The sequence below is a fragment of the Passer montanus genome, unplaced genomic scaffold (genome assembly GCF_014805655.1).
Source record: "Passer montanus isolate IOZ18808 unplaced genomic scaffold, ASM1480565v1 scaffold46, whole genome shotgun sequence".
Taxonomy (NCBI): Eukaryota; Metazoa; Chordata; class Aves; order Passeriformes; family Passeridae; genus Passer; species Passer montanus.
The window spans coordinates 3,118,949-3,139,436 of NW_024369485.1; the positions used below are offsets into that span (position 1 = coordinate 3,118,949).

The 20,488-nt window shown below is 36.0% G+C and overlaps 1 protein-coding gene across 3 annotated transcripts in view; it reads right to left on the reverse strand.

Annotated features, from left to right (window-relative positions):
* Window positions 1–20,488, reverse strand: part of WDR35 (WD repeat domain 35) — a 42,294-nt gene that overhangs the window by 14,323 nt on the left and 7,483 nt on the right. For 2 of the 3 annotated variants that reach the window (XM_039721592.1, XM_039721590.1), the window contains exons 9-16: window positions 19,048–19,173; window positions 16,410–16,595; window positions 15,840–15,872; window positions 13,740–13,800; window positions 5,101–5,245; window positions 3,763–3,832; window positions 2,966–3,019; window positions 1,135–1,244 (exon numbers count right to left, since the gene is read on the reverse strand). In XM_039721592.1, the coding sequence (XP_039577526.1) occupies window positions 1,135–1,244; window positions 2,966–3,019; window positions 3,763–3,832; window positions 5,101–5,245; window positions 13,740–13,800; window positions 15,840–15,872; window positions 16,410–16,595; window positions 19,048–19,173 (785 nt within the window). The remainder of the gene's footprint in view (window positions 1–1,134; window positions 1,245–2,965; window positions 3,020–3,762; window positions 3,833–5,100; window positions 5,246–13,739; window positions 13,801–15,839; window positions 15,873–16,409; window positions 16,596–19,047; window positions 19,174–20,488) is intronic. The other variant, XM_039721591.1, reaches the window with a different exon arrangement.

Genomic DNA, 20,488 nt, shown 5'->3' on the forward strand with positions numbered 1-20,488 from the left:
TAAATTAAAAAGTCAGTGTGGTGATGCAGACTATTAATTCCTAAAATGTGATTTCTTGCATTTCTACAAAGGGTATTCTTCACTTTTTTTCCAAGACAATGTTAAGTATAATCCAATTAATCTTTGAAATTGCTTATATATGGGAAAAACACAATTTATAAAAGGTTAGACTTGAAATTTTACAGTTGCCTCAGTCTTCAATGAATCATAATAACCTGTATTTACTACAAGGCCATTTAAAAAGCATTTTTAAATATTAACAGGTAGACAGCTTTAGCCCCTATTAAAACTTCAAATGCAATTTAGAAAATTAACCTCAAAATGCTTATGGATCTGAGCTTATTTCCCCAGAACAAAGTCATTTAGGAAGAAAATAGCTCGGGTTCAAAACAAAATTAATATAGCTCTGACTAGATCAGTTTGCCTTTTAAGCAAAGCAATCTATTTTTGGGCTATACCTGAAAAGGCAAGAGATCTCTACACATGCATTATGAATTTCATTTGAAATTTTTAAGTTATTTTGAAGTGATTACAATTGCCTTGCAAATTTTTGTGTATTTTTGCCTTTTCTGCTAACACTCTCATGCAAAAAAAAAAAAAAAAAAAAAAAAAAAGCTGTTGAGTAGAAGTCAACTTCAGTATCAGCACAGATGAAGCTCAGGAGAATCAGACTCACTAGAAACATCACCACTAGTTATAGCCTATAACAATAGAAAATTAAATGGGATGAACTAAGTTTACAGGCCTTAGAAGGACACAGAAACAGAAAGAAGTCCTAGATAAAAAATTTCAGGTTATTACATAATTTTACCAATTTGTGTCATGATCAAAGGAAGGTTATGTTTGGTTCATCTAATAAAACAAAGGTATTTTCATGTACACAGGGTGCAAAACATAGGAGACCTTTATTAACAGTCTCTCAGAACAATGACTATCCAGATGGAAATAATTAGTAATAAATAAATGGTTAAGCAACCATTAAGAACAACTAAAATTAATATGTGGCTTATACTAAATTTAAATTAGTACATAATTATTATATAATTATACATTTCACAGAATTAGTATTTTCACAAATTGTAGTGCTTCATTTTGAAATTGGATACCTGTGTTAGAAGCAGGTCTGTAACTTACGTGGAGTTGCAGTTCAAAGACAGCTGATAGGCACGATGCTCCAGGGTATAGCTCTGCACCACAGCCACACTGGGGAGGCTGTACCTCTGAATAATGCCAGATTCTCTTCCCTAGAGGAAAGCAATGCTGCCTTAGTGAGAGAATTTGTCCATCAGCAAACCCCTTAAAATGGTATTATTTATATGCTGTTTTAGACAAAAAAGCTTTGGGATAAGTGACAGAGCATGAGTGAAAGAGGGAATCATCACAGCAAAAGTTTTGAATTCTGGTATTTAAACAAGATACTCTAAGATGCTACAATTGACAAATCTGCTTAAATCAGGGATGTTAAAACAAACAGTTACACATCTAGCCCACAGAATTTCAGGAGCCATGACCCTCCAGGATAGGGTCTACATAATAAAACAGGAGAGGTCCATATAGCAGCATCAGCCCAGATCTGAGCAGGACAGCTCTGACCATGTGGGGCTGTCTGCCTACCAACAAGTCTTACCAGTTACTGCAAGACCAGAGCTAGATTTAAAAGGAACTGCTATAAAATATACTGGTTATTCACAGCCTTGAGTAACAGAAAATGAATCTAAGTACCAATGTGGTTTATCTTTATTTTGCTGAAGGAAACACCGATTCCCTATGTCAAGATACCATCAGGCCATCAGGGTGAAAGGAGTGACATCCCTGAAATGAAATGATCACTGCCACTATTTTCTCATGGTATTTCTGTCAAATAAATAACATATCCAGCTTGGTTTGCCTACTGTTCAACTCTTATGTTGGAAATGAATAAACACTAAATTTCAAAGGAGTGATTTTCCTTCTTTCCCCAAAGCTGTCCCTAACATCCTCAGCATAAACTACCATTTTTGACTTTTTCACATACATATACTCTATAGACTAAAAAGCAGATTAGTTCAGAAGTGTTAGAAAATTGAACTACTATCATTTGCATTCAGCTTCAGCACATTTATCCAGATCTGGTCTCAGAGGCATTTCCTCTCATTCCTTTCCTTTTTAATAAAAAGTCACAGATTAATTATTGTCAGAAGTTCATTTTCATATTCTTCAAGCAGTAACAATCCCATAGTCACCTATTAACCATCACACTTCTTTTGTTCATGCTGTCTCCCATGACCCTCTGATTTTGTAAAATACAGTCAAAGGATAAAACAAACAAAAAAAAAACAAACGAAAATCCACACTAGAATCAGAACATGACAAAACAAGATCTTTCCTGGAGGGCAGATAACAGGAAGAAACACTGTTCTTTCTCTCTCTTTGTTCTGTTCAGTTAGCTTGCTTTAAAGCCCACATATAAATTTCTTCATCTAATGAGATCACTTCCAGCTTAGAACACAAAAATGCACCAGCTCTTTGGCATGATTCAATACCTCACACAACTGCATAATCCATAAGTGTATTCATCTGTATGTAGTATAGTACCATGCATTATACCATTAATATCTAAACAGACAAACTTTGCAAATCTTTGTGTCTAGAACCTACTGTCTCAAAGAGACTTCTCAGGACTCAGATTACAGAATTAAGTCCTGACCTAGACTTTATAAAATCCTACGTGTAAGTATTAACTTGGGCAACTAGTCTGTAATTAAATTGCAGGTAATTAGTGAATTAGCCCTCCTAAAGAAAAAATCCAGGTTAACAGAAGAAACCATTAAAGTTATCTTTGAGGAAGTTTAGAAAGAGATTTTGTCTGTGTAAATTCTAAATTCAGAAATGCTTTGAAATTATGACTGCTTCTGAACATAGAAAAAAGAATCTTATGCCTACAAGCCAACAGGCAATTAGGAATTCTTTTAATCATGTAGCTTACCACAAGCAGTATCTTATCAGATGCTGTTATTGCACAAATTGGATCTCTTGTTCCCTGAAAGTAAACAAGTGATATCAGTATCAGTTTTACTGCAAAGGTAAGCATGCCCTGCTAAAGAAAGAAGGTTATTTAAATAAACAAGAGTGTTGCTAAGTAGCCACATGAAAAGGAGCTATCAAACCTTGTCAGCATACAGTCTGTGCATAGTTTATGGCATCAGTAGCCTTTGCTATGGCAATCATAACAATAATATTAACTGCTTCTTTTTTTCCTGCCCCTCCCCACAGAAAAATAAGAAACCCAAAATATAACAGGTGTTTAACAGAAACACAAGAAAGCAACAATCCCTGGCTTGTGAGAGCTGTTAAGTAATTAATTTCAGGTATATTTAGTAAGGACAGCCAGCACTTGCACACATGAAGTGAAAATGGCCAAAAATACTAGAAAAGATTCTAAAGGTTATTGACTTTCAACAAAGTTATATCTTGTTGAAGGGGAGCTGCTTCTGACCAGGAAGACAGCAGGTGTCTATATGCTGTACACACCCAGAATATACTTTTTCCATGTTCTCTATAGTTTGCTGTATATTTCCAGTAATACACAATGACACAGTAACAGCACCAACCAGAGGGAAGAAACATAACACTTATGTAAAAAAATTAAAAGTAAAAGAAATTTTAAGTACAACCATGTATTCCTACTAATGAAAATCTAGGAAAATAAATAAATCAACACTAATTACTGCTCTTTCAAGCTACCAGTGACACCACAATACACTAGTTCATGACATCACTCACTTCAAAAGCTCTGCTGTAATCAAGCTGACCATCTCCAGACCCTGATAAGGGGTCATCAACATGATAGATCCTGTAGAGAAGGAAAGTTAGAAGAAAGAGTGAGTCCAAAGAAAGGATCAACTTTGGTAGTAGCATTGGCATGCTCCATCCTTGGAGAAGAAACCATTGGGATTGGAGAAGAGAATAAAATCTATGTCTGTTCTTATGTTCAAAAGCATCCCCTTTGAAAAACCAGCTTTATATTGATATAAAGATATGGCAGTTGCTTTCACTTTCACAGTCCCATAGGTCTATTCCCCTATGATCTGTAAACTTCCATCCTTAACAGTAAGTTTCTGCTGTTACAGTTAGGTGTCCTGCTGAAAACCATCAACCACTCAGTTGTCCTTTTCAAACATGCATGTCCATATTTCCCCAGGCTCTTCTCCGTAATTATGAAGCGCTTCATCTTCACATCCACAAAAACGTATGTATTACTGTACTATTCAACACATCTGCCTTCAAAAGTAGCATTAGGAAGATTTTAGAATGCTAAAATCCTCATTCATGCTGAATTACAAGTAACTACATTTTTCGATATTTTTATCTATTTATAATCTTGTCCAAGGCTAGGACAACCAGGTCCTACAACAATGTAAGTTATTACATCATGTACAAATAATTACACATTATTAGAGATATATGGTGACAGGATATGGTAGGTTTATAGAAAGATGATACAGTGTAAAGATTATATGGAAGAACACACAAAATAACTAAAAAGAAAACCATAACAAAATTGTAAGCTTTGTGGAGGTGACAGAAAAGTTAATGCCACAAATGAGCACCTAGGAAAGAAATATTTTGGAAGCAAAACAATGTTGACTTTGGCTTGTTTAGTTTGAGAGGATAAAAGTCCATACAGGATTACTTGTCAAAGCCACAACCAGACACAAGTGTATTAGAGAAGAGCCACCTGGACAGACTAAGTTCTTACAGGCAATGACAGACGAGAAGCAGTTAAAGTTATCAGAGGGAACAGAGCTGCCTGGAAACTAAGAGTACAGAGGAGAAACAGGAGAGGGGTAAAAAGGCATAAAGACCCACAGCTCTGTAAGGAAAACATGCAGCAAGCAAATGGAGACACTGAACAGAAACTAATCCAAAAACGTCAGAGGGATGTGGATAACAAACACACAGTTGTTATACAAAACTAGTATATCATCTTACAGGCCTGAAAGTCAAGAAACCTGATTAGAAAAAAGAGAGGACAAGGGTTTGCATTTTAGACATGGCAGAATCCACCTTATCAATGACACCAGAGCAGAGGAAGAAAAATGACAAAGCCTGAAGACAAACCTTTCCCTGCCTTCTTTCCTGGTCCGTGACAGCTGATTGATTTCCATGGCTGTGAGCTTCTTGGCCACCCGGTACTGCCAGACGTAAAACGCTACTTTGGAAGCCGCGATCACATGAGTTCTGGTCATTGTGACAAACAATGGCTCTGTTACAAAACCCAAGGAGTTGCAAAATTAGAGCAGCAAGCATTGGAGTAGATGCCGATTCATAAATTTTTTTCCAAGATGGATGAAAACATACACCCATATATTAAATGCAAAAAATAACGACCAAAAAATTTGCCCACACACAACCTAACAGCAATTTTCATTAGCTGGTAACAAATTTCACAGGGGCCTTGTGCAGAAGAACAAAGAACTTCTTTACAAGTTCTGATTTTACCATTAACACTTTCCTTTCCCTGCTATTTCAGCAAATCTTCATGCGCTGATGCAGAAAACAGCAAATACATATAGACAAACTTTCAGATTAATGACCAGCTCAGGAGCATCTCAAATCTTCTTAACAAGATTTATTAAATACTTCTATATCTGACATATTTAAGACTATTCAAAAGTTGACAATATAGAAGAGACTCTTTTTCTTAAAAGCAATTAATAAATTTTAAGTTAGACAAGACTGAGAAATGCTGTTTGTACCTTAGTTAATAGCTGGGCCAAATCTCAATTTTTTATCTGAATGGCAACAAATTAAATATTTAGCAGACTGTACATTTTGTCTTACTTTATTATACAAAAAAAATCAGAGTGTAGGAATGCAGGACATTTTCTTTACTTCAGCCCTAAGCCCACTTAGGAGATATTCAATTTGTGTACACATTCTTTCTGCTGTCCATGCACAGTGAAAAAAAAAATAAAAAAAAAAAAACCAAAACAGTGAAGGCATAGAAAAATAAAGAAACCTAGTATGCAAATCAATCAATGTCTTTAAGTTCTAAAAGTAAATCATTATGATACCAAAAAAAAAGCTAGATAAATTCAAAAGAATTGTGCAAACCAGCCTGGTAGTGGAACAATGAGTCATGCAGATAATATGATGTGAGTAGAAAATGCAATTCTTTTACAGTGAATCTCTTTTATTTTTTTCTCCTCTGTATTTGAGCGGAGAATGGAACTCTGGAGGGAGCTATAAGCCTGCCACATATAAGAGCAGTGCTACAAGAGACAGATGGGGGAAGATTGGTTGAACAGATTTCATTTCTTTGAAACCAAGAGGATTATATAAGCTACCCAATGGCTGCAGAACACTTTTTAGTAAAAATGTCAATACTGGGCAAGAAGGCTTAGTGATGATGCTTAATGTGAGCAGCACAGTTGTTTATATTATATGCAACTCATTTATTTCATGTACTTAGAACACATTCATTTCAATAATTAGTCACATCTAAACTGAAGGATACAGTCTCCTGTTTCATCAAAAACATTAACAAATTCTGTGTGCTTGCTCTGGTTTTTTATTAACTTCCAGCTGCATGTGCCATAACAACCAATGCTTTTATCCTTTAAAAATGAATCAGGAGAATCTCCTGACCTGTGAGCGAATAAGGTTTGCTCAAATCACAACACTTGTACTAAGCCTCATATTTGAACTCAACATAGTCAACATTTGAGTACTTGTGATCCAAGACAATGTTAAACCACATTGCCATACCAACATCTGAAGCCATGGGCATTCCTCACACTCAAGAGGTGACTATCCCTTTGACTTACAGCTTCCATGGAGCCTAAACTTATTTGTGCACAGCTTGAAATACCTGAATCCGGGAAAAAAAGTTGTTCACATATGGTCTGTTGTGATCCAGAAGCAAGATGGCAAAGTATCCACGCTTCATCCATGGGAATACAGTCAATTAGGTGTTTTATGAACATGCCTAAGACTAAACTGACAGTTGCTGCCAAAAAGCACATACATACCAACCCCTGACACATTTTCCTGCCACTTCTTTCACATCAGTTCTAGCAGCATCTGGACAACAGACTAAGTTTGATCAGTTCATTCATCTAACTGACCTCAAAATTAAATAAATAAAAGATTACATTAAGTTGGATTAAAGAGAAAATCACAAATGCTGGAGCAGGCAGGAATGAGCAGCCAGCATGGAGGGCAGGGCCTTCCCTTCTTTGCAACAGGCTCAGCAATGACTGGATTTAAGCCAAATGTGAAATTGCAGGGCACAGCACAGAGACACAATCATCAGGATCAGATCATGCAGAGCCACATCTGAGAGAGCAGCATCTCTGTGGGAACTGATGCTTTTACAGAATTGCCTGTATAACTTCAACCATTGCATAAAAGTAGGACACATGGCATTTTTTTCTAGGACTGTTTTAGCATTTTATATTGGTCAGTCATTGAACAAAAAATCACAAACAGAAAAATCTGTGGAAAAAGAAAAGTAAATCCAAGTCTGGACACTATGAAACATTTCTTTACAAGGGAGTGGACACTCACTGGACCAACTTCCTGGAGATGTGGTCAGTGCCCCAAGCCTGTCAGTGTTTAAGAAGCATTTGGACAATGCCCTTAGCAACATCCTTTGGGAAGCCCTGAAGTGATCCTGGACTGGCTGATCCTTGTCAGTCCCCTCCAACTGAAAGTATTCCATTCCACATTCTCACCTCAGAGCCTTCCACACTGGGCTATGCTCTGTTCCTAAAATGTTTTCCTTCTTGACTGCATGACAGCACAAATTCAACATGAGGGAAGAATGTCTCTTCAAGTTTGGGCTGTTGCTGGGCAGAGAAGGAAAGACAATATGCTCATTTCAATCCCTCCAGGCTAAGGAAGATCTAGAATCCCTTTTCAGGCAGCTGGTTTAACTACTTAAATTTCCTTTAGTGTAGGGAAATACCATTTTATACAGCAGCATTGATTTACCAGCAGGTGCTGCTCACCTGAGTATCAGTGTCCTTCACAGAACCTGTGCTCTGACTATTATGCAGACAGAAACACAAGCACCTAAAGTGTGAAGGAGGCAAGAGATTTGGATGCTCCTCTGCTCAGCATTTCCACTGCACAGAAGCTTTCCATGCTCAATATGTAAACTTCTTACACTGTTGAGTTCTTCCTGCTGATTTTGCAGATACCCAACTTCAGTATTAATGTCTTAATACTTAATTTTCAGACATTGGAAATATGTGAGGAAAACATTTAAACAGGTGCTTAATTTTTGAGGTGCTGGCCAAATACCGAAAAGGGCTAAACAAACCATCCACATCAAAACAACTCCAACATGTGAAACAACTGCCCTTTAAATTCTTGCTGGCCTTCCTTTCTCTTCTCACCTCATTTCTTTTCACTATTCCTTCATAAAGCCTCCTCCCTGAAGGAAATAAACTTTCTTTCCTATATACCCAGGAATCTCGAATAACCTTCTACAATGTTTGCATTTCATCCACACACACTCCATCTCGCTTCAAAGCTGTTAGAAAACACCTGCTTCAAACTCTAATCTTCTTGTAAAAATATAGACAGAAATCAAACAATGCATGACTACATTACTTCACCACATGAAAAGGCTGAGACCTTTCTAGTCTATGAGATAGCATACACAAACAAGAGACAAGTGATCCCACTGAAATCTGATGGAAAGGAAGCAATCTGACAGACACAATATTAAACTGTTGTTTTCATACAAGTCTGTTACAGGCTGTTCCTGAGAAACTGGAATGAATTCAGCCTAATCAATAAATCTACCTAATTTTAGAGCTTGATTCAAATATCTCTACAAGTGTTGGCTCACAAATGGAAGAAAATGTCAGGCAACAGCAGGGACAACTGAACATGTTGGGACATGTGGGACAACTCATGAACAAGCACAGTTTACGGAACATAAATATTCAAAATCTGTTACAATTTACATTAAAAGGATCAACTAAGTAACAGCAATTCAAGTGCTTTTCACATGTAGTTCTGTCATCCCTGTTAAGGCATCCAGGAGGGAGACAAGACACCTGGGCAGGACTCCAGCTCTGCCTTTAATCCACCTGTATGTTGATCAAGCTGTTGTATGAATTTCACTGGGTGCTAACACACACTTGAAAGATAACTCAACACTTCACTATGTCACTGCTCCTAAGCACATGTAAGAAGATGATATAATCCAGCCTGAGTGACCTTTTCTTAGCAGATACCATCTGTTATGTTTCCATTAAAAAGATATTATATAACAAGATATTTAACCTTCTGTAGTTTATATTTAGTTATTCATCAAAGGACTTTGACAGAAAGACTGTGAGCCTGTAAAAGCACAGAAGACACTGTGTTGGTTAATTTTTGTCCCAGAGTAGGATGGAATGCAGTAATGTTAGACAATGAAGAAAAGAGTAATTTATGAGCTAGCAAACACGAGCTATTGTGAAGGACCTCAAACACAAGGCACAGGAAGCAGGGAAGCAAAATGCCTTTGGACAAAATAAAAAGCAGTATGAGGAACAGCTGAAAGTGTAACCACCCATCAATGTCTAAAGAAAGCTTAAGTGATGGCCCTTCACCAGATAATGACTTATTAATCCTTTATTGCCATCATTAAGAGACAAACATTAGAAAGCTAATGACATAATTAAGAATTCAACAGAATAAAGGAAATAAGCACTTCTTTTTTTGAGCCTTACTTGAGCTACTGGCTTGGCGCCCAACAACATAAGATTTATTTCTCCTGAGGGTGAATCAAACATTGCATAATGTCACAATTTCTTTGTCATTAGGAGATTAATAGTGCTTTGTTGAAACAGTATTATAAAATATTATAAATTGACAATTCAGACAAATTGTGTCTTAACACACGTTCTCAGATGCATTATTTGAATGCTCTGTCAGCTGCTTAGCATCCCTACATGAGCAGTCTCTTTTTCTCCACTATCCATCTCCCACCAGGACAAAGTCCAAGAGGCTTTGCCCAAGAGGTCTGCAAGGCACCTAAGTTTCAAGGAGGAGTGAACCCTTTATGTTCAGTAGAGCTCCAGGTGATTATTGCTCCAACAAGGGACAGTCTGCTAGAAACCACAGCTATCTGCCCATTCAATCTGCAGTAATTACAGCCAGCCAAAAAATACAGTTTAGACTCATGAGAGTGAAGAGCACACACTCACGAAAAGGCAGGAGCACGCAGATACCAAGTGGTCTGTTGAGGATATTCCACAACATAAGAAATCATTTTTCACCAGCATTTATGAAAATCAAATAACAACCTAAGTGTACTTTAGCCACTCTGAAAGATGGCACGTAGTACAAGATGGCAATTAAGTACAAGAGTTCAAAACAAAAATTACTTAACTTTTTATGGACAGAACTTTATGCAACAATTTATTAGCTTACTAAAAGAAAATAACCTGGAAATTTGTATTAGTAGAAAGAAGAGGGGGAAAAAAGAATTTTACAAACAGATAATAGCATTTTTCATAAGTCAGTAACACCCATCCAATTATCTTGAGTAAAAGAGAAGTTAATGTTTAACTGCTTATTTCTTAAACTATTAATAATGACTCTCACCAGATAATTGATTTAATGCTGATTTTCCTCATTTATGAACAGAGCAGAAGGACAATTATTTTGTTAGAAATCATGCATCAACCAGAATCTTAGAGAACTTTCAGAAAGGTCTCCTCTCTTCTGAAGGTCTCTCCTTAAGGTTTTACAAGGTCTTCTCTCTCTATTCACTTCTGCAAGGCCAGACAGCTGCTTAAGTTCAGCATGCTGTCAAACTGGAACAATTACACTTCCTACTGCCAAAAAGCTCCAACTGTGATAAACAGCATGATATACTGTACAATAGGACCTTGACTATGTACAGCTGTCAACCTCTCACACCAACTGACCTTATGTTGTAAATATTTCTAGTTGTTCTATAAAGTTGCATTTTCAAATGTTACAAAAAGAGGAAAGTAACTATGATGAAACCAGCACAATGTGTTCCAAAAGAGTTGCATTTATAGGCATTTGCTTTTCACTTTTACCTTCAATCCCTTCTGCAAGTTTGGAGAGCAAACTTTAAAGGAGTCTTACAGGATGCATATATTTTAAAAAAAAAAGGTTGAATCTTTGACTGTATAATACAGTAATGAAAGACTCGCTTGTAATTGAGGCTACAGAAATTTTTCAGGACTCAAAAAATTTAAATATTCCTAACCTCAGGTATTTGTCCATCATGAGGCTGAACATTATAAGGCCCAGCATTTTCACAAGTCAACTCACTGTAGGAAAGAGCAAATCTATGCACTAAACTGGTCCTCCAGTATTGGAGGGAACAGCAGCAGAGTGCAGAAAGCTTCATTATGCTAAAGGAAGAAACTGTTTAATCTCTTCGGCACAATTCAAGTACAACTGAAAAAACAACAGCATTTTTCAATTAAACAGCCTTTCTTTTTAAGTGTTCCCAGTTACTGAAAGATTCTTCACTTGTGTACAGGCAGCTGTAGGAGATGGGACCTACTGGCAGAATCATAAAGAAGCCTTTGTTTATAAAAAAATAAAAAAACTCTCACAGATAGATTCAGAAAGTTCACATAAACTGAACACTAGAAAAATGCAAAGCAAAGAGTTTAAATGCAGAGTTAGACATGTACATGCAAAGCTAATTTTAACAGTGAGTGGGATTCATCTCACCTAATTTTAGACATCTCTGACAGAGATGAGCTGGCTGCCCTGGGCTTCTTCATACCCAGTGGAGAGCAAAAAGACCCCCTTCATCAATGATTCACTCCAGTTATTTTAGATGTCAGCTGCAGAAATGAGAAGAACTACTCCCTCTAAGTCCCTGAACCCTCTCCCACCACCCCAATCCTGCCTGCCAAGTAAATCCAAGAAACCAGTGGGCACATACAGTGTAGACATCTGATCAGGAGCAGAGACAGGACATGGACAAAACACACACCCAACTCACACCACTACCACCCATCACATCATCTTACTTCATGGGATTCTGTTTTGAGTTTAGGTTTTTTGGTTTGGGTTGTTTGGGGTTTTTTTGGCAGGGGAGGGCATTGTTTGGTTGTCTTATTGATGTTTTTTCCTCCAGTCTTCCTAAACTTTTTGGTATTGAACCTCTTGGACATGTTATTCTTTTAGATTCTTATATGGCCCCTCTATGCACAAGGTGGCAAGAGGACATCAAAGGGACAAAACCAGAAATCACAAGACTAAAACTACCACAATATTTCATAAACTTTCCATATGACAAAGTAGTCAAACTGATTCATCAGAATATACTCTTAATTTTAATTATGATCTACAATATAGGGCACAAATTTCAAAATATATGTATGACTCACAGCTGATTTCCTCCTCCTATCATTGAAAAATTGAACACTGGAAAATGATACTTACAATTTAATTTATATATAATAAAGAATAAAACCATTTAGAAGCAAAGGAAAATAATAATTTATGATCTTAATTATTTCTAGTCCTTGGTAGATTTTTCTCCTACCTATATTCTTCAGTGAATTGCTGTTACTTCCTTGTTCAATAGTTCTTCACCTTACTTTCCTCATCATTTCTATCTTAACAAAACTTTGCTAGACACTTTACCCATCAATTTTATCAGAGAGAATCACTGTTTGTTGTTTAATATTAATACCAAGTATTCGCACTTTAAATTAACTTCTCTACTCAGACTAATTTAGCCAGAAAAGTTTCTTTTTGCAAAGAGGATAAAACAATGGCTCTAGAAGGCAATTTACATTATTAAAATTTTTTAAAAATAGGTTTATTGTCATAATAGAGTCTTCCCTCTCATTCAAAAACAAATACTTTTATAAATTTAAATAAGTTATTTAGCTTTGCAACAAAACAGGAAAGTTAATCAAAGAATCAAGGTTCAAAAAGAAAACTGCAAACAGGGTTCACAGTGTCTACTCTGAATCCAAATTCAGATCTATTTGGGTAACAAACCAAAAATAAAGCAAAAACCGAAATAAACAAAAGTGGAGTAATTAGTAAAAAAAGAAAGAAATTAATTTGTCAGTTTGACTACAATTCCCTCATCTGTTTAAAGGGAAAATAATCAATTATCTGGATTCTCAAACAAAAATCACTGAAAACAGTGGCTTGCAATTACTTGGCAATGTTCTGTACCACACCTCCAGCAAACAAGCAGTAGGGAAAGCCTGGAATTCAGCACTAGTGAGGATTTGGAGGTGTCCTCATACTTGTGTTATAATCCACGGATTTTTTTTTAATTGAATTTTAATTTATAATCTGAAACTACTTACATAAAACAACTGTGATGAAAATAAGGATATTTTCAACACTGAAACACAAGAAATTGATGTTTAAGTTATTCGGGAAGCAGCAACAAGTTATTTTTAAATGAAAGTCCAAATCTAATTATTTCACTTCCTCTGATACAAATGGACCTTTTTCAAAGTACATTTTCTTATAAAGAAGTTGAATTACCACTGTTGTGAAGGAAAATCTGAATTGCCAAAAGACATCCATTAAAAAAAAAAAGAAATAAAGAAAAGTAACAATTTTTTAAAATTATGTTATCTATAGTTGGCATTAACTGGAAGAATCTGTTTAAGTTTAGCCAATTTGACAAGGAATGTTACTGGTTTGATAAGCCATTTTCTTTACTAAAAGATAACTAACAGGTCAATTCCAACACAGATTACAGAATAAGACTATTGCAAGTTGCTTACCAATATCAATATATTTTGGGTCCAAGGGTGTGCCAATAGAATTGCAGAGAACCAGCACATACTGTATGGAAATAAGAGCAAGTGTTATTACTACCACACTTTTTGTAGATCAGTAAGCTAATTTTCTGTGAAGGTGCATCTCATAACCCATGCCACACATTCTCATGCTCATCAGCAACAGAAAACACAGAGACCGTGACTGCAGCAAATATAAAGCAGCATAAGCATGAGAGCAGTTGAGAGTAAACGAGAGCTATTTGCCAATTAGCACTATAAATTAAGAACAAACACAAAACAGGAAAGTAACCACCTGCTTTATGCATGGGAGCAAATCTACCAGGCAAAATCCAAAAACAACACATGGGCAAGGCAGGCAGCGTCTCCTCTGCTGCTGTGTGAGGCACAGGCTGCACTGAGAGTATTTACAGGCACGATACACCCCTGATTGGGGGATTTCATTCTCATCAGCTGCTCATGAAAATGATAATTTAATAAACTCCCAGCAGTTAGGATCTTTGTTCTATCCTTTGCAGATCTCCATCTCCTCGAAGATCCAAGAGGGTAACAGTGTGGGGAGAATTGTCAATAAGGCTCTCCCTCTGCCCTGCAGTATCACAGGTACCACAGAAGTGATGAGGGGTTTTTTCAAGTTTTTCCCTTCTTGTAATCTTACTCAGGAAGGCTTTAATAGCAGTTACCTCAGAGACTGGGCTGTTAAATTCAGGAAGATGCAAATACATAACAATTCACTTGACAATAATACTTCATTGTTGTAGTTTATGTATTTATTTCTTCAGGTCTAATCAAGGATTAAATATCTTAATGGTTATTGCATAGGGAAATGCCTTGAATGAGAAGTGTGGAAGTAAAGGATCAACTTTTATTGTCACATTTTTAAGCTTAAAATAAATAAAATATACAGGGCTACCAAAATGTGAATTACCCATGAGCTGTCACCCTGACTCTCCAGGAAATGAAAGATAATTAGTTTTTCATGGCTCTTTCACCTCCTAAACAATCCATGTAATTGTGGTAGCAGACTACAGTAACTGTACAGCTACCCTTTTAAACTGATAGACTGACATCTTATTCATCATATGAGAGCAGCTCAATTAAGCTTTTCATTTACTGTATGAACTTCATTCTTCCAAAGAAAAAGAGTTGAACATGGATTTCTTTTCATTATTTTTTTTTCCGGTTTGGCCACCAATAAGTACCTCATGTAAATAGTATTTTTATTTTTTGTTCATGAGTTAAACTTTTCACCAGCATTCTCAGATTTCTATTTTCAAAAAAAAATATGTTGTGCCTCTGCCTGTGTAGGAAAACACACACAGCTTTATTACTCTGTTTTTCATTTCCATCATCTTTACATTAATTCTTCTCTGGTAAATTATTCCCACATTCAGTCTACAATACATTTCTCTTTTATGCCCTTTCTAGTAATTTCTGACACTCCAAGTCAGCAGATCAGAGCCTGTCAAGGAGAACGGAGTAACAGTATCCATGACAAGCTTATGACCCACACACGTGGTGCCAGGGCAGGGAGTTTCCACTGGCTGATTTATCCAGCCTTGTTATGGAAATCAGCATGAAGTGCTTCTTAATTTACTGACAATTTTGCAATATCTTTAAACAGGTCCTGCTGAAGGTAAGTAATTTTTTTTCCCATTAGCTATTGCTTAAATTCTGCCATTCTGAAACCACAATTCTAATGATCAAAACCTCTTGTAAACCAAATCAGTTTTTCAGACAACTCTAATGAACTGCTATCCTTAAGCCTATGCACTTAATTTCCTAAAACCTGGCAACTCACAGTGTTAATAATTACATTGGAGCCATTTCAAAACAAATGATAGGTCCTTTTTATCTGTAATTTTCAGATGTGAAAATTAAATCCCTTATTTTTGCTCAATAGAGTTACACTAAGTCTTTCAACTGTTTGTTTCCTCCTTTAAAATTACAAAAAAAAATATTTTATTACACTCAACTTCACCAAATGTTTATGGCCACGACCCCATCTTTTCAATCCATATGACAGTATACCATTTATAACACAATGAAGCAAAGCAGCACTACAGCATGTTTGGGGTTTTTTACCATGGCACCAAATGACTCTGTCTCCTGCTCCTCCTTTGTAAGCAATATATAAGTGATACAGAAAACAATTCTGAAATGATTGCACAGGAAAAATCATGTAGCAGTATCACACTAACAGAACAATCATTAACCAAATAATACATTCATCAATTGTGATTACACGTAAAATAAATTAATTAACAAAGGAGTTTGCAATAAACTTATATCACCTAAAAAATTGACCCTTTTTTCCATTTCTGACTGACAAAATATTCATTACCATTCTGATGCTTTTACGTTGTCTCTGGAGAACTGTTGCAAATATTTCTGAAGAAACATTCATCTGGAAGGTTGCAGTTTTTATTAGGTTACTAATGGCTACAAGGAGTGGATCGTAGATGCTGTTACTTTGAATCAGTTACTTTGTTGGGATTCTATGGTTTTGAACACTGAGCCCATTCTGCCATTCTGTCAAATGACAACTGACACAACTCTAAGACAGATTCAGAATTTTACATTTCATCTTATTCTGGCTGTAAAGAACTGACATGCGGAACAGAGCATTTCAATTGAAAATTAAACAGATTTTACCTGAGGCAGATTTTCATCTGCTTTAGTTGCTAAAACACAGAAGTCCCCATAAGTTGTTATGGAAATGAGGCTCTTGACATATTTCACATATTTCTCATTGTTTTTTGTGTCCCAAAAGACTACACAGCACTCTGGGCGGTCCGCTCGGGTATAGGCGTAAACAACGGTATTGGAACAGTAACCCCACTGCCAAGAGACACAATGGTGGTAAAAACAATCAGAAATTAAAAGAATTCAATAATGAATTATTCCAGCCATGAAAGAGTTTATTTCATGTACAGAACTAGTATTCAAAATTTCTTACCTGTCAAGTGACAAACTGATTTATTATGAGAACACAGCTCACATAGTAAGATATTGGAATAATATTAAACTGGCAAAAGAAGCTTTTCTATCACAGCAAGCTTTTTCTATCCCCTTCAGAACTGAAGGATCCGCCTTAAAAAGTGACAAGATCTCACTCTGCCATGCTTCCTCCTTGTTCAGCAGGTATAGTTATATAGTTCAGCAGGTATTCAGAAACACCCAGTGTGATGATGGTTTTTGCCATGAAAATGCTTGCTTTGTGACTACTGATTCAGAAACCTGAAGTTCATTTCCCAAAGGAAATACAATAAATACCTTTAACAGTGCAATTATATAGGAGCACTGTAATAACTCACATCACTTCTTCTGTATTAGCACCATGAGAAAACCCCTCCCCTCCTCCCAGAAGAATGTAATTATTGCTGTAACAAGTAGGAGAAAGGGCAAAAAGGCAAAAGAAAGAGAATATACATGAGGATGCATTTATTGCATTTGACTGATTCAAAGTACAAAATATAATAATGAAAATCCTTTCTAATACCACAGAATCAGAAAATAGGAAGGAGGTGAAGCTGTCAAATAAATGAGACATTAAACAAAAATCTTAAAGATAGACAATGGAATTGGAGAAAATCTAATAGAATTCTCTGCATCAACATCTACTAGAGAGGGAGAAGAGAAAGCTTATTAGTGTTGGCAAGAGAGGCTCCCACACTCCTCAGGAAATGAAACCAAAGTGATAAACTACAGCATCAACAGAAGAACTTCTAGAATAGGCCCATAGACTCTAAACTAGTATCACAACTCCTGCAAACTGAATAGGTTAAAAAAAGATCAGCTCAATTCATAGTTTTTACTGTCCTGTTAATTGAAAACCTCCTTTGTCTTATTATGGCTTATTCAAAAATAGAGGAAGACAGATTATTCAGTAGATTGATAATGTTATATTAACTCTTCATCTCCAGGTCATTAATTCTAATCCAGCCTAAGATAATTATAGCTTTGAATCACTCCCATTTAATGACTGTCACCTTTTAGAATACGTAGCTCCTAAAAGGGAGTTGCTTATATTAGCAAAACACAGCAGAAGTAAAACATGAAGAAAAACATGTATCATTCAGCATAAAAATATTTAAAATTGAAATAGAGTACACTATCAACATATAAAGAGTTTATTTGCTGCAGAAATAAATTAATTTGAACATATCTCTTTCCTTTTCAATTGTGCAAAATGGAAAAAAATGAGCTTACACATGCAGTTCCTAAAACCAAAGTTTCAAAGTATTATTAATTTGCAAACTGTGCCAGATCTTGAAACACACATGGCCTCCTAGATGCTGATGAGTTTAAGAAAAAGCAACAGGCCTGTGTTCCAGCTGTTGCACATCTCCCAGAATAAACATTAGGTAGCATTTCCTGCAAGACTAATTTCCAGTTCAGATTTCCAAAGTCTTTTCCAGAATATTTACAACAAACTATTTGAAAAAGCCTCCTAGCAGATTTGTGTTTACAACTCCCTGACTAAAATACATTTCAATATAGCTGCAGGATGTTCCTCACATTGCACTCTCTCTAATTACAGTGACTACACACTGATGATTAAAGAACATATCCTCTGCTGTGAAAAGAAGTATACAATACTCTGTACTGGACAGTAATTGCTATTATTTGTTAAACTGTAAATTTAAATGAAATAATAGTTCTAACTCCTAAAAAAAAAAAAGACACCAAATGAAAAAACTCAGGTGGTAAACAAGATAAAACATTATTTAGAATTAGATGATACACACTTGTAAGAAGTATATTGAGAACTGAAATGTAAGCAGGAAGTACATCTACCAGGTTGCTCTCACTCCTATTGTTCAGGTATCTACTCAGCTTTCTAGGCTCAAATGAATAATTCACCACTAAAAAAATGGCAGTAAAGTAAGGCTCAAACAATTCCCATCATATGACTCAGCCCAACCTAGTTAACCAAATAGCAGTGAAAACACAGCAGCCTTACCTAATGACATCCTCAAGTCCTACCAAATTTAGAATCGTGCCCAGTTCTGTTTCCTTATTGTGAAAAAGAAACTCCAAATGCATTGTAAAGGCAATGGCTAAGTCACTGCATCACCAAGACGGATCCTCACATTCCACTGAAACTGCAAGTCAGTAGTGTTGATCAAGCTGCAATCCTAAGTTAAGCACAAGTTTCATATATATACATACACACACACATATGTACATATGTATGCATATTAGAGCAAGCTACTTTTTCAATCTGATCAGAAAGAGAATAAGTAACAGGAAACTTACTAATACAATTTAGTTTCACATTACTACATACCTTGTAATGTGGACGAATGTTTGCAAAATATATGTAATGATCAACAGCCAGTGCAATTTTCAGTCCACCTCCCTCCCAGGATAAGGAAGAGATCTGTTTGCCAGGAACTTTCAGCGTACGTAAGTGCTTGGTTAGAACAAGGAAAGAAAAAGATTTGAATTTATCACAGGAAAGCTACTCTAAAATACATAAATGACAGTTTTGATAATTGTTGAAAAAAACCCTATAGATTTTCTTTACAGTATCCCTTAACAATTCTCAGATTGCAATACCTATGCAAAGAAAGAGAGATATTTAAGGTGTACACCATAACGTGTTCTTTCACCTTAGGTTTGGTTTGTTGTTTTTTTCATTAGTGTTTTATTTCTCCAGAGAGAAAGAAACAACAGGACTCAGTGATAATTCAAGCTTGAAGAAATAAACAGATAGAGAATGACAGTACAAACATTATTCCCTTTGGTTGGTAATTTGAATCACCTTTATGATTTCAGTCACAATTAAAACACAGCAGTAGCACTGATCCTGACATGCCTCAGAAGTTTCACAGACACTGGAAGTGTATTAATCAGTTCATGTACAGCACTCTTAACTACAGATGACAGCTTAAACAAATAAAAACATATCCCTACTCCAAGTCAAGAGCATGCAATTCATTAGCTGCAGAGGTACACAATTTTCACGGAGGCAATGGACATTTTCCTCTTCTCTATACCCCTTCCAAAAGAATCTAAGAAAGGCAGTAGGTACACTTTCCATCTTTTTTCCAATATCTTTATTTTGCTGAAGATTTTTAAATTGAATGAAGGAAACAATTAGAAAAAAGAAATGTTTTGAAAAGCTATAATCTTAGTCCCACAGAGCACTTCTTTGTGGGTACCTTTTTAGTTGCAAATAATACAGCTGTATGTAGTAGAATATACACTTATCTACTGTTTACTGTACTTTTTTGAATAATCTTAGGCTTTAAAAAATACATTTTACTAAGTAGAGTAAATTGCTCAGGTCTAACTTTCCTTTTGAGTACCTATTTTGTGCCTTTGATTAGATGCAAATACCAAGTCAAAATACTGCTCACACATTATTCATGGAAAATACCATCTTCCAAAAAGTTAAGACCATATCTGAGTATCAGAACAAGTACAAAACTGTTCTAAAACCTGAAGAATTTACATTGAAACACTAAATACAAAATCTGGAACACCAGTTTTAGTTAATCCAAAGGACATCAGCAACCAGAGATGCAACATTATTGCCAAAACCTTTGGTTCCATTAAATCCTTTCAACTACGGCAACCCCTGCAGATGATGTGGGATGTTAACCCCTGTCACAGCACAGCTCAGAGCTGGCCAGTACTTCCTCTGTACAAGGGACAGACTTCATCACACTCTGCTACATAACACTAACTTGCTCATTTTCACCTGTATTACTAAGAGGGAACAG